Source organism: Brienomyrus brachyistius, chromosome 8 (assembly GCF_023856365.1).
Source record: "Brienomyrus brachyistius isolate T26 chromosome 8, BBRACH_0.4, whole genome shotgun sequence".
In the NCBI taxonomy this organism is placed as follows: domain Eukaryota; kingdom Metazoa; phylum Chordata; class Actinopteri; order Osteoglossiformes; family Mormyridae; genus Brienomyrus; species Brienomyrus brachyistius.
The window spans coordinates 9,460,909-9,478,238 of NC_064540.1; the positions used below are offsets into that span (position 1 = coordinate 9,460,909).

General features: G+C 47.3%; 1 protein-coding gene across 1 annotated transcript; it reads right to left on the bottom strand.

Annotated features, from left to right (window-relative positions):
• Window positions 1-90: 90 nt before the first annotated feature.
• On the bottom strand, window positions 91-7,650 carry prpf6 (PRP6 pre-mRNA processing factor 6 homolog (S. cerevisiae)). The gene is made up of 21 exons (XM_049023363.1): window positions 7,382-7,650; window positions 6,802-6,967; window positions 6,546-6,664; window positions 6,379-6,457; window positions 6,007-6,183; window positions 5,767-5,922; window positions 5,144-5,238; window positions 4,829-4,985; window positions 4,451-4,613; window positions 4,217-4,335; window positions 3,856-4,074; window positions 3,494-3,616; window positions 3,181-3,302; window positions 2,941-3,079; window positions 2,729-2,848; window positions 2,403-2,579; window positions 2,109-2,242; window positions 1,840-1,931; window positions 1,493-1,607; window positions 1,098-1,224; window positions 91-1,014 (listed from the first exon to the last, which is right to left on the bottom strand). The coding sequence occupies exons 1-21, from the start codon at window positions 7,600-7,602 to the stop codon at window positions 862-864; spliced, it is 2,973 nt and encodes a 990-aa protein (XP_048879320.1). The 5' UTR covers window positions 7,603-7,650; the 3' UTR covers window positions 91-861.
• Window positions 7,651-17,330: the final 9,680 nt, after the last annotated feature.

Genomic DNA, 17,330 nt, shown 5'->3' on the forward strand with positions numbered 1-17,330 from the left:
CTTAACACAAGCGTGTTACGAATGACCCTGGGTGAGGTGGGGGTGGTGGAAGGACAAAGGTGTCAGGACAAGAAACGGAAACTGACAGGCTTGATCAACACCATTTATTTCCAATGATCATGGAGGAACTGGAGTCTGTGGACAAGCTACCGCTACATGCCTCTTAAAATGTACGGAGGAGGCAAATGTAAAGCCAACAACAGCAGGCAGGCGACAGCCATCTGTCCAAACATGGACGGCTAAGAGCAGGAGGTCTTAATTGCTTACAAGTACGACAGGAGTACAGCAAGACGAGAGCGAGCACTACCCTTATCTGTGTCCAAGAAAACAGTTAAAAACGAGCTTGTATTTACACATGCAAGACTAAATCTTTACAAGAACCTTTTTAATTTGTATGAACTTGAAGACCTTGTCTAGCTATCCCAAAATGACACGGCATTTTGCGTAACACAAAACTGCGAGTACATCATATAAGGAACACAATGCCAAATATATCAGAGAGAGAGAGAAATTGTTGAGGAAATACAGAAAAAAATATAAAAATCCTATGTCCATCAACCATGAAGGACATCAAGATTTGGTCAGAATATTGAGGGAGGCAAAGTGATGTGTCCAGGCCTGAACACTCCGGCTGCAGGTTCCAAAACCATCGCCAACTTGAGAGCCGTCATTTCACACAGCATCCTGTCTGGAATCGCACACACTGGGTGTGTCCACAGTCTACAGGCAGTCAGAACCAGGTATTCTCAGTAAACAGCAGGGCTGGGGACCAACATGACTGGCAAGTGATTAGAAAGTGTTTTTCTCCAGAAGAGAGATGGATGAGTCCTGACTGCCGTACGCAGGGCGGAGTCCTAACGCTCAGAAGGTGTTTTTGATCTTGGCGGCCACCAGCACCAAGATCTCGCCGATCTTCTTCTGCCAGTTGAGGATGTGCTTGGACTCCGCGCACCACAGCTCGCCGTGCCGGGGCTCCGCGTTCTCGCAGCGCTTATGCACTTCCTCCTGCTGCTCCTGTGTGTCACGGGAAGGGGTCTCAGCACGGAGCCAGCTTGAAATATCGAGAGGAGACACACTACGGTGACCCGTGAGCTCACCTCCGTCCCGTGCTGCAGCTCGAACTTGTAGAACAGGGCCCAGGCGTCACCCAAGTCGGGCTCGATCTTCACCGTGCGCTGGAACCACTCCCGGGCTTTGGTGATCTTCCGCTCACTCCAGAACAATCTGAGGTGTGGCGGCAGGAGGAGAGGGGAGGTACCATAGATATTAGAGGAAGGAGATTAAGAAAGGAACAGTGTGAAGAACCTGCTGTACCTTTATGAAGGAACTTAACCTCCTTAAGTAGAGCAATAAACATCTTCGGCGATCTCTTACAAAGGGTTTGACAAAATAAAGCCTTTTAAAACATCTGAATGACAGACAGAAAACTGTGCGAGTAAGATGTTTTGCAGTGCATCGTGGGTGTAGATCCAGTTGGGGCGGCGGGACGTACTTGGCCACAGCTAGCAAGACATGGGGGTCGTGCTCACACTTTTTCAGCGCATCCACGCTCTTGGTCTTCCTCTGGGGCCGCGCCTCCAGGAAGACGGCCTCCGCCCACAGGATGCCTGCAAGGAAGCACCGTTAGCACGCGGCAGGGACACCCAGCTCGACACGCCTGCCACTTCTGCGGTCTCACCGCCCCAAAAGTGACAACACATTCACCACAAAGTGTTCACTGTCAATACAAATATTAAAGTCTAATGAACGACTGGCCCCAACACTGAGGATGAGTAGAACAGGACTTCAGGGTGGACACGGGCACAGACAGCGAGAGGTTCAGGTCGGCACGGGTCTCACCTGAGCTGGGGCACTCCTGCAGGGCCTTGGCCATCAATGTGTTGGCGATGTTCTTCAGCCCAGCCCGGTACTCCAGCCGGACAGACTCAAGCCTGGACCAGAGGTGGCGTCAGATACACACACAAGCGGCACAGGGAACCCCCCCCGCCCCATCCCCAGGGACTGTGCGTGTCACACCTCTGACGCAGACACACAGCACACTGAACACAGCACTTTTCACACACGCCCTTGACGACGGCCCCATTGAACGTGTCTTGACCCCTCCTCACCACAGGTCTGGGTTCTGGGGGTTCTTCAGACGGGACTTCTCCAGGATGGCACGGGCCCTGGTCAGCTGGCCTGCCTTCTCCTCCAGCCGCGAGAGAAGCAGCCACAGGGGCATGGAGTGGGGGCACTTCTTCAGCTGTCATGGGGATGAGGAGGTGGAGCGTTACGCGGCCAATCACAGCAAGGAGGCTCTAAGTGGAAACTCCCTGTATCCTGACAATAACATGGAGAGAGCACAGCCTGCAGCAGGCTGCCCCAAGGCCCCCGCAGTACCGGCAGGACCCCGAGTCACTCACGCCCTGGTTGTAGGCCTCCCGCGCCTTGTCCATGTTGCCTGACTGCTCCTCGATTTGGCCCCGCATCATCCACAGCTTGGGGAAGTCCTCATAGTGCTTCAGGGCCTCGGTGCACAGCTCCTGGGCCGCCTCGATGTTGCCCAGCACCCATTCCAGCTTCACAGACTTCATAAAGACCTGCAGGAGGACGTGAGGACATGGGAGATTGGCCACCGAGCTGCTAACGTGGTCTAGAAGGCCAAGCCGACCCACCCACACTCTCCAAGTGCTCCCTGATGGCCATGCCCATGGCCCCTCCCCCTACACGAAGGCCCCGCCCTGCGTACCCTGGCAGTGGGAGCGCTGCTGCGGGCCTTGGCCAACAAGCGACGGGCGCGCTCGTACTCGTTGTTCTCCGACTCCAGCTTCACGGCCGCCAGCCAGATTTCCTCGCTGTTGGGGTTCGCCTGAGGCGGTGAGGGAACGTCGTTAACGAGCCGCCAATAACAGGCGCAGTGTCTCACACGCCAGACGCATGCCTGCAAATGCAATGCCCCACCTGGAAGGCCAGCGCCAGGATGCTGCGGGCGGCGGGCACGTCACCCGCCAGCCACTTGGACTTGGCTCCCATCAGCCACAGCACCTCGGCCTTGGGGCAGTGGGCCACCGCTCTCTGCAGCAGGGCCTCCAGGGACTCACTGCGAGGTCAAGGAGAGGAGGAGGGTGAGAGGGGAAGGAACCATCTCATGGCAATGATGAGGCTCACTGCGGAGCAGAACTGGTTATTGGGGCGGCTTACCGCGTGCCATGGTTCTTCTCGAAGTACGCGGCTCTCAACCACACGCTCTTCTTGCTGGGGAACTGCTGCAAGGCGTGGGCATAAATGGCCCTGGCACACTCCAGTGCGCCGTGAGCTACGCACTGCAAAAAGGCACACATGGGACGTCAGCGCCTTGCCTACGCACCAAGAACATGGCGAGGGAACCTGACACAGGAACTCAACGCTGTCCGCAGGACAAATCTCTGATCAGTGTCAGTAAGCAGCTTGCAGCAGTATTTCCTTCACTGCGGCACGGGCAGTGATAGCCCTCCCTGCCAAACTAGGGCCTTACACTCTCTGCATCCTCCATCCACGTGTGCTTGCAGTCTTCCTCCTCGATCCCGATGCCGATGACCGCCCGGATCACTGCCTGGCAGGTGGCCACACTGCCCGCTTTGTCACACTCCTCGGCATCCTGGGGGGATGGAGGCAGTAAGTGAGCTGCACCAGGAGGGGGCACTGCGGTGCGCAGGGAGAAACTAATAGGTCTGACAGAGCCGTATAAGGGAGAAGCGTAAATAGGGCTGGTAAAGGAAGACGACGGCTAAGTAAGAATGCAAGCAGAGGACACTAAGAGAATGAGGAGCCTACATGCAGCTGGAGAAGGGGCTAAGGAGAAGAGGAGGGAACGAGACAGAGGGGGCGTGGCCACACCTGAATCCACTGCTCGCGGTTGATCTCGACCCCGTTGGCACGCAGAGAGGTGATGGCTCTGTCGATGATCTTCTCCACCATCTGCGTGTTACCGTTGGCCTCCTCCAGCTTGGCGGCCGTGATCCAGATGTGCCGGTCAGTGGGGATGTTCTCGCGGGCCTTGTTCAGTACTCGACGGGCGTTCTCGTACGTCTCCAGCCGGGCCAGGGCCAGCCACAGCTGTTGGCAGGAGATACGGCCACAACCCGGTCAGGCTGTCCGACTTTTCACGCAAAACCTGATGGCCGCTCACAGACAGTTCGGCTCCAAGTTCCTCTGCAGGTGCGAGAGTGTCGGAGTGCAACACTGCATGCCTTCTCACCTCCACGCTGGTAGGGCAACACTCCACAGCCCTGCTCAGCATAATCCTGGCATCCTCCGGTTCTTCCAGCTCCACAGCCGTCTTCCATAGACGCACAGACTTTGACACGTTCTCCAGAGCTGGACGCACAGCAGTATTTTAGTATGCAAATCATTTCTATAATGCCGGCAATGATTCTTGGAATAGGAAAGTACATTTGTCCATTTCTCAGACCAGACAAATGCTACCGCGTACCTTTTCTGAGCACGCGCTTCTTAGCGCGCACATCAGTCTCCAGCTCGGCGGCGCGGATGTAGATGCGCACTGACTGCGGGAGGTGACGCACTGCCTGGGCCACCACCGCTTTGGCCGTGTCTCCTGGCTGCAGCCTAGCGGCCTCTAGCCACACGTCCTCACTCTGCAACATGAGCACAGCACTCTGCACGTTAGCAAGCCGGTATCACCTCCCTCAGTCAACAGGAGAATGCTAGCAGACTAGCCATTACCTTGCATAATCCTGCAACAGAGCAACAGTATGCTAGCAGCTTTCCATTGCTCAAAGCTTGCATTTGACTGACGATGAACTTCAGGCAATGGCACTAACCTCAGCAAAGGCCCGGCAGGGACACTCACCTTGGGGCACATCTCCGTGCCTTTCATGATGAGATTCCTAGCCACCTGTAGCTTGCCTGTCACCTCCTCCAAGCGGGCTGAGGCGATCCAGGCAGGGGGGTGGTGAGGGTTCGTCTCCCTCACGGACTTCAGCAGAAGTCGCGCCTTCTTGATGTCACTGGTACACACAGAGTATTCACCACATTTTAGTTTTATTGCAGTCTAGGTGCAGCACAGCACAGCACAGCAGTCACCGGGTAAGAGGGTCTGAAAGATAGTGATGACCACCCATCCAAAGGTCTAGGGGATCACACACAAAAACATCGTGCCTCACACCTGATGTCGCCGCCATAAGTAGGAATCATGGAGTTGAGGTCCGTCAGGTATCCCTTGGGGTCCACCACCGTCTGCCCGCTCACAGAATCAGACACCTGACCAGCAGAGAGACGTGGAGCTTCGCATCAGAAGGTTACTTGTAAACGCACAAGAAATACTGTCCCTATTAGTGCTTGGCAATATGATGATAATTTATAGTGACCGGGTGCAGCAGTATCCACAATGAGCGTTATCGCCAGAATTGCAACGTGGCAGAACTTAAGACTATGGCTTGGATTATGTGATGTGGACCAATCTACTGCAAAGATAACATTCGTACAACTTGTGGAAATGTATTAATACTTTGTTTACATTTGTTGAAAAACTGAGTTCTAAATTGCAGTTATTGACCACAGTGATAAATGTTTATTTGTTCTCTACACTTTTGAAAGTTCAGTATTAAAAAAATTAAAAGCACTTTTGCTTTACTGAATTATTTTCTTTTATATGTACAGTATTTCACATACTGTAAAAATTAAGTGTCCATAATCGGAAACTATGGTTGTCAATCTGAAAACAAAATGCCAGCTTTCCTTCGCAATTACCAAAAACAAAGAGGAAGCACAGATCAGAGGAACACGCACCTGGCTCAGCCTCATGTCCATCAGGGTGTTCCTGGCCTGTCCGATCTTCCTCATGTCCAGGTCCCCAGTACCAGGGGTCATGAGGCCCGGTGTCATGCCCCCAGGGTAAGGCGTGTTCAGACCACCTGGGAAGGGTGTGTTAAGTCCGCCGAATTGCTGAAAGGAAAAGAAACGTTAATCAGATTCATAGCACCAACCAGATACACCATAAGACCGTAAGGTGCATATGTGACAACTGACCCCTTGCCGGGGGTCCACGGTTGTGTGATTATCGCCCGTCTGCAGGTGCTTGGAGAAGAAGCTGTCAGGCACTGGAGTGAGTTTCTCGTAGCGTGGGTTCCTTTGCCGCTTGTTGCGGGCATCGCCAACCTCAGGGATACTGAGCCACTCCTCTTCTGAGACCTCAGCCAGTTTTCTCTGCAAAGGAAGAAAAGAGGGCTATCCAATCACAGCTGAAGGAACTAGCACTATGGCCCCTTCCTATTGGTGGACAACAAGACCTATCAGAGCATCTGCAGCAACAAGCTAAACAGCAAACGGAACTAGAAGAACAATTACATCCAAATATCCCATCTGACCATCAGCCCCCACCAGTGAGGCCGGCACACACACCTTGAGATCGGAAAACTGCTGCTGAATTTTGGGGCGCTCCATACGGTACTTCTCAATCTCCTCCTTTTCCCGCTGTTCCCTGGGGTTAAGAATAAGAGAAGCCATTGAGGGTGCCAGGCCACCATCACGGACGGAGACGGCTCAATGGCGCGCTTGACAATTTATACCTCCGCTCTTTGCGACGCTCGTCCATTCTCTTGTCCAGGGCCGCATAGATGGCATCGGCTTCTTCGTCATCTTTCTCGTACGGGCCGCTGGAGAACAGACTGCCTGCATAGCCATTGAACTGCAGACAGGATACAGTAGCATGGATGAGTTTTTCCCTTATGGTTTCAGGATACTGTCCTCGCGGATAATAGCGATGTTAGCTTCTTCCCCGCACTTCTACTCGTGGCGTTAGGGCGGCGTTAAACCGCACAGTACCTCATCATAATTGGTGTCGTTGAGATCTTCGTCGTCATCGTCAGCCTGGTTTTTTTTCATCTGGTCACCGACCGTCCTCTTCCCCGGTGGCGCATGTCGATCATCCACTGGGTCGTTGGCATCACGAGCGGGACCGATATCGGACCGAGTTGTGAAACCGGTGGCCCTGGAAATAGCAGCAAAGTTTATAAGTTTACTTAGACTCTTTCCTGGCGTTACGAATAAAACAATAACTAATAAAAACACACAGCTTTAAATCTCAAGAAATTCTTCACATTTTGTGACAAAATGAGTAACCTTTTACAATTATTGCAAACTAAAAAACTACATCAAATATATGCAGACCACTGCACAAATAATGTAGAAGAGATCTGAATGATATATATCTATATACTAACACCGATCGCAAACAAACTACATGTGCTGCTACCGCAGTACGTGTTATCCGATCATGTGCAGCGGCCTACAAAAGCAATGTTTAAAACCAAAGATACGCGTAATTCGTGACGCATATATATAAATATATATAAACAACTTCTTCGTGCATGTAAATGTTGGTGCAACACAGAAGATCCCTTACCCTCTACCGAGCCCGGGCACATAGCCCAGTGGCGCAGGCATGCCCAGAAACGGCTTTTTCTTCTTATTCAGGCCGCCGGTTAGGGATACGGCGCCCCCGGAGCCGGACATGCTGTTCATGGCGCCCCCGCTTCCACCACCGGAGCTGCTGCTGCCCGAGCCTGCGCCGGATCCGGACTTCGCGGCATTTTTGGAGCCTTGCTTTCCCGAAGAACTCGCCATCGTTACTCCAACAACTGCAGAGTTCACTTCCGGAAATAACAACAAGGGTATTTCCCGTTCAAAGGTGATCAAGCATAGCTGTGAGATTTTGTAACAGCGCCGCCACGCCCCTGGAGGCCGCATAAACATTTAACGGTTTAGGATACGTATGTACGGTTTGTCTAGATCAGGGGTCACCAACGTTTTTGAAACTGAGAGCTACTTCACGGGTACTGAGCCATACGAAGGGCTACCAGTTTGAAACGCCCTCCTAAACTTATCTAAATGTCATGTATAATAAACATGTCTTAAATGCTTTTTTTTAGATATTGTCATTTTCAAATCTATATAAATGCAAATGTGATTAAAGAAGAATAGCAGCACGATAAAATTAAAATTTAGATGCTGCTCACTGGTGAGTTGTACTATTTTTAGAACAGGTCCACGGGCGACTCATGGTCCTTGGGGTCATCCTGGTGCCACGTGGGCACCATGTTCATAGTGACCCCTGGTCTAGGTTCTCCGGGGGTAGGTAACCTTGATCTCGGTGTGCCAGTATCCATTTCTATCCTACCTGGTCTTTGATGAACCTCACTTGATCTCAGCCAGATAGTAACTCATCAGGTGGGATAGAAACCCTGCTCCATACCAGCACCAGAGGTGGCAATTTCAGGTCCAGAAAGTAAAAATCCAGACCATGATTTACTTTCAATCAACCAGCTGAGCATAAAGAGTCACAGTCACAGAGAACTCAACTGGTTGGTTGAAAGTAAATCATGGTCTGGATTTTTACTTTCTGAACCTGAAATTGCCACCTCTGATCCGCACTGGTGTGTTTGTAGTTTTGTGCCCAAGAGAAGCAGTATTTCAATGCTCTGTGTACTTGTACATGAATGTGGGTAGGAGAGGTACTGCCATATATCAGTTTTATCTGAACAATCAAAGAATATAAATGAAGCCTTATTAGGCCAAACATGAAAGCCTGCAGGAAACCCAGCCAAGCTTGTCCAGCTCCTCATTAGTTATTCTGCACCGAGAGAGTGATACAGTTAACACAACCTTAAACCGAATGATTTTACTTAAGACTTAATCAACTGCTTGTGGGACTAATTGTACCAATGAAAAATTATCAAGTTATTTGCTTTTGCCCCTTGATGTGAATAAAACGCTACTTCTTCAAATAAATCAGAGATTGCCGGTTTACAGCCGTTTAACACTCAACTAAAGTAGGCGTACTCATTCATATAAATAAGGTTAATTAAAAATTTTCTGTCTTTGAATTTGTAGTTTGAAGTTTCAGAAATTATGAATTAATGGAAACATATGCTGTTTGCTGATATTTATAAATGGAAGCTTTTTTGTTTAATTAGATTACAAATTATTGCAAGAACATAATTAACTTATTTTGTAACTCAATTAAAAGTGCACGATGCATTAAATTAATATCTAAGCCCTGACGAGTTTCCCAGCTGACATGGGTCCCACTATGTGCCAAGGCTGAGCAGACTGGGATTCCAGATCATGGTGTGTCTGTGTGTGTAGCCTATGAATATTCACAGGCGTCTTCAGAAATTTTGGAAGCAATTCATGTTGGACCCCCAACTCAGACCATTCCAAGCGTATTCCTATTTTTGTAGGGCCTCTGGAATTGTCCTTAACTACCCCCCCTCATAGGTTGTGTGCATATGTGTGTGTGTACCAAGTGTGTATGAAGCATCAATGTCATAGGCCAAATTTAAATGATAATTTTTCATGGTCATACTTTGGATTAACCTCTCATATGTCAACCTGTTCTGCAGAACCGCACAAGACAAATCCTGCACTGATGAGCATATTGCATCAAATGATATTGCAGCGTTCTCTGACGTACAGGCACCACAGCAAAGGGGCAGTTCTGCTGATATGCTGAAAACCATCCACTGCGACATGCAGCCAAAGATGACAAAAACGGAAAACTGGACACTGTGCTGTAAAATGGTGCCATCCTTCGGATGAGACATAAAACCGAGGTCCTGATTCTCTGGGGTCATAAAAGATCCCTGCAACGTGACAGATGTAGCAGCCACCCCATAATGGCCTTGCACGAATTGTCTCATGGGGGAAAGAACTTTCATTACACACAATCAAAGGGTCTCAAAAATATACAGCGAACAATATTCAAAACACTGCTGATGATTAATTGTTTTTTGGATCTTGGCTTTAGGGAATGAGCAGGATCTTCGCTTTACACGGCCACGAGTCCTGGTGATGTCCAGCTTATATTTGTTTGTGTAGCTTTTCCATGTTTAGGTGTCTGCTGGAAGGTGCTTCCTCTAGCTCTCCGTTGACCTTTGTTCCTTCTATTATTCTACAGACCGTCTGAATTGCCTCTGACAGCGGTACTTACAGCCTTGCCGGGCCGGAGAGGCGTATATGGGGTTTGTGAAGAAGCGGGAGATGGTCTCCCACATGTAGGTGCAGCTGTGCAGGTCTCGCCCAGAAAGGACACCCAGTAATTATTGCCATAGGGGTCCTGAGAAGTGTGGTAGCCAGTGGCTGGAGTGACACCTCCTAAGAGCAGAAACTATGATTTGGAGTCATGCTGTAAATTGCTATTAATCTGAAGGGCTCCTGTTGACATTTTGTTGCCTCAGGTTGTGCCCTGCTGTTGTACAGAAAAAAATAAAGATAAATAACCTTAGCAATTTCAGGTGTGTTTCTTTAAACAAGCAACATGTGCCAGGTGGTGAGGTTATGGTGTAAATATGAACAGCAATAGTATAGAGTAAATGTTGGGGTTACATACCAGGCTGGAGTTTACAAAAAGGGGGGGGGGTGGCTGGAGACTCCTACAGTACAGTATCGCCAGGGATGGGGATGGGACCCAGTGCCCAGTAACACGGACCGCCACTCAAACCCGTCATGGCCGTGGAGGGGAAGAAAGCGCTTTTAAAATGTGGTAGTGATGCCGATGTTGACGGTAATGAAAAAGCATGGTGATTTAGGGGTTGGGATATTTATGCTTTAGATGCAGGTGACGGCAAATTAAAAATGTGTGTGTGCGTCTGTGTGTGTGTGTGTGTCTGCAGCATCAACCACACTTGCACTTCTTAGCGGTGAGTGATTTGCTTTAATGTTATTTTGCTTTCTTAAGCCATTTGATCTATGTAGGACGATAAAAAATGCATCTGTTGAATTTGCATGGGAAAGCTGAGTGCCTCGATTTGGCAAAAAGACAATTAACTGCGAAGATTGAGTGCAACATCTTTCTCACAGTTGAAAATCACAGTACAAACTGCGGTGAACGGGGAAAGACCTAAAACCTGTGTGTTAGATCCATCATGTCAGGCTGTTTTCACTCAATTGACTTCATCGTAGCTGTTATTGACTTCACTGCTGTTACAACAGCTAAAATACTGTAATTTAGTTGACTAGATGGTCCGCTCTGCTCTCCATTATACGTACCATGCAGCTATCTGACCTGGGTCCCCGGAGTAGCAGTTCTGACAGAGAAAGTCCAAGGTGCCAGTAGTACAGGATGAAACGCTGTGGGAAAAATGCACCTTATAACGAAGTATCTTAGTAATATGCCAGATTTCATTATTCACATTATGGCTCATTATGAGGTGCATTTTGCAATAAGAAAGATGGGTGGATTGCTACACTCATGATTATTTAGCCAACATCTTCCAGAAAATTCTATGCAAAGAATCGTATGCGTTTGTTGTTTAGCTTTAACCTTAATTGTCCCACTTAAGTGTCCTTCAATTGCGGGATCTCACTTTGGGGCTTGAACCCGCACCCCTCCTACCTTCACTGCTTAAACACCACTGGGGGGCAAGTGCTAACTCACACGTTGATTCCGTGCTTCATGTGTGTGAGCTGTGATATGAATACAGGCAGAATTGGGGGCCGCTGTCTTCCCGCTGCCCTGCTGCACACTGCTGTCCTCTTCCTGTCAGTGTGGAGATGAGAACCGCAGCTGGGCGGCTACTCTAGCTTCTTCCTGCCGTCTCTGCGCTCGTCGTCTGTGCACTCAGTCGTCTGTGCTCACGACAGCCCAAGTGTCACCCTGCTGGGCGAGTGGTGCCCGATTCAGGGAGCCGGGAAGCCCTGCCATGTTACAGCTTCCATGCTCCGCTAACATGCTCTGCTGGTGCTGTCATGCCGTCACATGGTAATACGGGCATGACATCGCGTGAACAGCTCATGCTGTGCTGGCAAATGCAGATGGCTGCCTGCTTTGGCAGGCCGACTGCTGTCCCCAGAATGGATACTCAAGCGGGGCTGAGGCACAGGGCAGCAGGCCTCGGTGTCCAGCCTTAATAATAATAATAATAATAATAATAGACTAGATAAAACTATATCAATAATAAAACTATATTTAAATATACTGGGGTTCAAGCCCCAAGTGGCCAGGCCCAGAAGGTTGGGACCTCACACATTTGGGAACCAAATGGCCTAATAGCTTAATGACGATTTGTGATGAATGTGTGTGAACACAGTACTGGCAATAAAGGCACATCGATTTGTTGCTAAAAGCAGCAATATTACATTTGGATTAAAAAAAATAATAATCAGGAAAAAAACAATATGAATCTTTGAGCTATTGCTGCTTGGACTCCTAATAAATATAATAATAATAATAATAATCAGAATCAGAAAAAACTTTATTGATCCCATAGGGAAATTGCTTATGCTACAACTGCACAGACAGACAGACAGACAGACAGAGACAGACAGACAGACAGATAGACAGATAGACAGACTCCATCAAACACGATGAACGCTATGTAGCAAGAAGGAAAAGTAATATGACAAACATGTTAAAGAGAACTAAATTAAATGACAGAAAGGGTATCAAATAAACGACAATATAAACTCTTTATGAGAAAAGATATATAATCTGTTTTCAGTAAAATACTATATATTGTTGTCTAACTAGTTCCTTATAAAGGATAAGGGGTAAATTAGCTAAAAATAAACAAATTAACAAACAAATAAATAAAATCTAATAACAGAAATAATAATAGAATGAAAATAAAATCAATTAATCTAAACAATAATAAGAATAAGAAGGATGATAGATAGATAGATAGATAGATAGATAGATAGATAGATAGATAGATAGATAGATAGATAGATAGATAGATAGACAGACCCTCACACACCCCCTGGCCTTTCACAGCGGGGGTCAGTTTTCGTTACTCGCAGGGGGTCCTGCAGCTCGCAGTGATGGTCGAGGACCTGGGTGGATATGGAACCGGGCAGTACCGGGCAGGCCGGGCAGGCCGGGTACCGGAACTCAACAGGTCAAAACCGAACCAAAGCAGATCCAGATTCACATGGGCACCACTGACATGAGCCAGAGAACGAGATGTTTACAGCAAAGGGTTTACCACTAACTATAAGACTAGCCATAACCCTAACCCCTAACACAGGCCATAACACTAACCCCTAACACAGACCATAACCCTAACCCCTAACACAGACCATAACACTGACCCTTAACACAGACCATAACACTGACCCTTAACACAGACCATAACACTGACCCTTAACACAGACCATAACACTAACCCTTAACACAGACCATAACACTAACCCCTAACACAGACCATAACACTAACCCCTAACACAGACCATAACACTAACCCTTAACACAAGCCATAACACTAACCCTTAACACAGACCATAACACTAACCCCTAACACAGACCATAACACTAACCCCTAACACAGACCATAACACTAACCCCTAACACAGACCATAACACTAACCCCTAACACAGACCATAACACTAACCCTTAACACAGACCATAACACTAACCCTTAACACAGACCATAACACTAACCCTTAACACAGACCATAACACTAACCCCTAACACAGACCATAACACTAACCCCTAACACAGACCATAACACTAACCCCTAACACAGGCCATAACACTAACCCCTAACACAGACCATAACACTAACCCCTAACACAGACTATAACACTAACCCCTAACACAGACCATAACACTCTGCTCAATATTTGCTCTTTATCTGCGGCTTTACCAGTTTCCTCAGGTGTGAAGAGGGACAGAGACGTGAAGGATCACTTTCCTTAATGACAGCGAGACACAAAAGCTGAAGCCTGTGAAACACCAAGAAGATTTCCTGCCAGTGACTTGAACAGTGACTTGTTCTGTTGCTGAGCCAATGGGCCTGCTTCCACCCTGCTTTCTTGTAGATGGGGTTCAGAGGTCAGAGGTCAAAGGTCCTCTGTCTTACATAACTGCTGCTTCAGTCACCACAATATGCGTTTTTATTTAGAGCAGAATAATTAGCCGAGCAGGTAGAGCCGGAGGGGGCTCTTTCTGAATTATTGAACAGCTTTTTTCCTCTGTAAAGCTTCCAAAGGGACTCTCAGAGCAGGAGCAAACAGACTTAATGTGCCCTCATTCCCAGCAAACAGAGGACAGCAGCTAAGCAGCTGTTAGCCACTGGGCTTAGGTGAATCAGGGTGCCCGCAGAAAGGCGGAATCCTGTGATCTGGATTCACGTATGATGTGACGGGCATTGTGGGTAATGTCCAGAGGCCCTGGCATATGTTTTTAAAGCAGTATTGTACACCTCACCCCCACCTTCCCAGAATCATAAATAAAGCTCATTAATTTCTGTGTGCTTTGCCTGAGTTACGCTTTAGAGCAGCATTTTATGATTTATATTAAAATTCAGTTTTACTCATTTTTTTAGGAACCATTATATACTAGTGTCACGGGACGTGGTGCGCGAGCGCGGCGGAGACCGGCGATTGTGCGGAAGGAGGAAGCAGGCAGGCAGGATACGGGACGAACGGGGTTTAATCGGGAATACGGGGATCTCACGCAAACAAACATCGATGAACATCAATGACGGACACAGGACTCGGGTAAGACACGGACTGAAATACACAGGACTGATTGAAAATAATCAGACACAGCTGGGTACAATCCGGGAGACACACGTGGGTAGGCAGGGGGCGTGGCACACAGGAGGAGCCGACGAGCAGGGCATGACAACTAGGGGGTAATTCAAATCATTATCAGCTTTCTTGAAACATGGAGGAGTATTTAATATATATTAAAAGGTTAAACTTTTATATTTTTAATTATAAAATTTCCTGCAATTATTGTTTCAGTATCTCTTGCAGTGACATGCTTCACCATGGAGTTGTGTGTGCTTTGAATATCATTTCATAGCTCTTACAGTGGAGATTATAGATAATTGCCCATAAACCAGAGCGGTGATCCGGGTCAATGGCAGACACACTTGTGCAGTCAGGTGATCATGTGGTCACCCTGTTGCCTTCGCTTCCTTGCCTTGTTTTCTTTCCTTCTCTTGATTGAAGTTGAACACCCTGGAAAAGCAATTAGCACCAGCACTCTACTTTAGGATGAAACCTGCAACCTTATGCTGTTCAGCCATCACGCTTCATGCAGGAGGTCTGATAGGAACTCTGATCCCTGTCTCAGTATCTATGTGGAGGGGCTTGGATGCTGCATCACACCAGTCCTTCACTCTCTTGCTTGTTTAAGCCGGCAGGAGGCATGCGGCATGTTCTCTCTGCTGTCAGGTATACGACAGGCATGGGGCATGTTCTCTCTGCTAGCATGGACACCACAGGCATGCAGCATGTTCTCTCTGCTGTCAGGTATACGACAGGCATGAGGCATGTTCTCTCTGCTATCATAGACACCACAGGCATGTGGCATGTTCTCTCTGCTGTCAGGAGTACCACGGGCATGCAGCATGTTCTCTCTGCTGTCAGGTATACGACAGGCATGAGGCATGTTCTCTCTGCTATCATAGACACCACAGGCATGTGGCATGTTCTCTCTGCTGTCAGGGGTGCCACAGGCATGTAACATGTTCTCTCTGCTGTCAGGTATACGACAGGCATGCAGCATGTTCTCTCTGCTGTCAGGTATATGACAGGCATGCAGCATGTTCTCTCTGCTGTCAGGTATATGACAGGCATGCAGCATGTTCTCTCTGCTGTCAGGTATATGACAGGCATGCTACATGTTCTCTCTGCTGTCAGGTATACGACAGGCATGAGGCATGTTCTCTCTGCTATCATGGACACCACAGGCATGCGGCATGTTCTCTCTGCTTTCAGGGATACGACAGGCAAATAACCTTTTACTCCAATATATTCTGCACAACCAACATTATCCAATTACAAAATAATACTGTAGACTGCAGAATACCTGGATGGTATGTGCAATTCTGGGTCAAATATAAATCACAATTTTCTCACTTTTGTCTTCCAGTTCTTGAGCAATATATTTAATTCTTTATTCTTATGATTTTTCACTACATATTCTCTTTATGAAGATGGAACAAACAATACTTTGGTTGTCATACTGAATTATTTGCCATCTGATATGTAAACTTACTCAAATTACCAGCACTTGCACACAAGTTCATGTGCTTAGCAGGCGTAGCTACTTAACACTATTGATTAGCTAATATAGAATTAAGCTGAGTTCACAGAGTCATCTAGGTACTTATATTGTCAGAAAGTATGGGTTATACAGGTAAGCAGTTCTTTATCGATCAATCTGAATAAGACACCTATATTTGGTGTTTTTTATGTTTTAATTTACTCCAAATCAGATCAGTTTAATAAGGGATTTAATGAAAATCAACACTTATAGTTAAGGAAGGGAAAAACATATATACACAAGCTGCAATTTCTCTTGTTAGTGCACTTTATTCAGGCATAACCTGTATCCTCTGTTCTCTCAAGCCTCTTTCAGATTCCTGTAGGGGAGCACTCTGAAGCTGCAGAACCATCGGTGATCACCAGGGGGCCCAATAACACCACAACACAGAGTGCCACATTTAATTTTTAAACCCATTTACAGAATGGTCAAAAAAAAAAAAAAAAAAAAGATTGGTATGGCCTAAGACAATGCAGAAAAGACATTGCATTCCTAGTAACATGAGTCAGAAGCTGGGGAAATTTGCCACAATAGAATCCGCCATGGCCTTATTTAACATCTGTCATTGATCCCGTCATAGGGTCTTGGTTTGTGGTCCATACTGCACTCTTGGTTTTCACAATGTGACCCTGCAGACCAACACTTTTCCCCCACACTTCCTAGGCTGTTGGTTCTTCCCTGTTGATTTTCTCAACCCTTTCTCATGACCGGGGCAGACCTACGGGACAGTTCACCCTGAGCATACAGTCCATGCTGTATACTGTACTTCCCCGCCTGGCACAACTTGGCGTGCGAGCTGGACATTCTATTCTGATGAAATGCTCTTTATGATGCCATGTTTTCATCAGATAATCATATCCATTTATCTCTATGTTTTTTGAGATATTAAAAGGAACATATTATATATTAATGTAAATTTAGAAGTTACATTGACTGCTAACACTAACAGTACTTCCATTTTCAATCCTTCTCTGTAAGTAATTTAGTTTTCTTCCAGTTATACTGTAGGAATGAAACCCTGGAATCTGGATTCCTGTAAATCCCCAACGTGCAAGGACCAGCACACTATTTATTCCGTTAAATGTTCTTCTACATCTGCTGCACATATTAAACTATTATTTGAAGTACAACTTTCTAATTCCAGAAATTACAGTCTTGCTTTTAAAGGGCATTTTTTTCTTTTTCCTCTGGAACCACTATTGTGAAGCCCTGGATGAAGGAAACAAGATCATTTTGTATCATAATTCATTTGGATGAATTGTGTGCCAGTTTGCTCATGGATTCAACTGTTACTC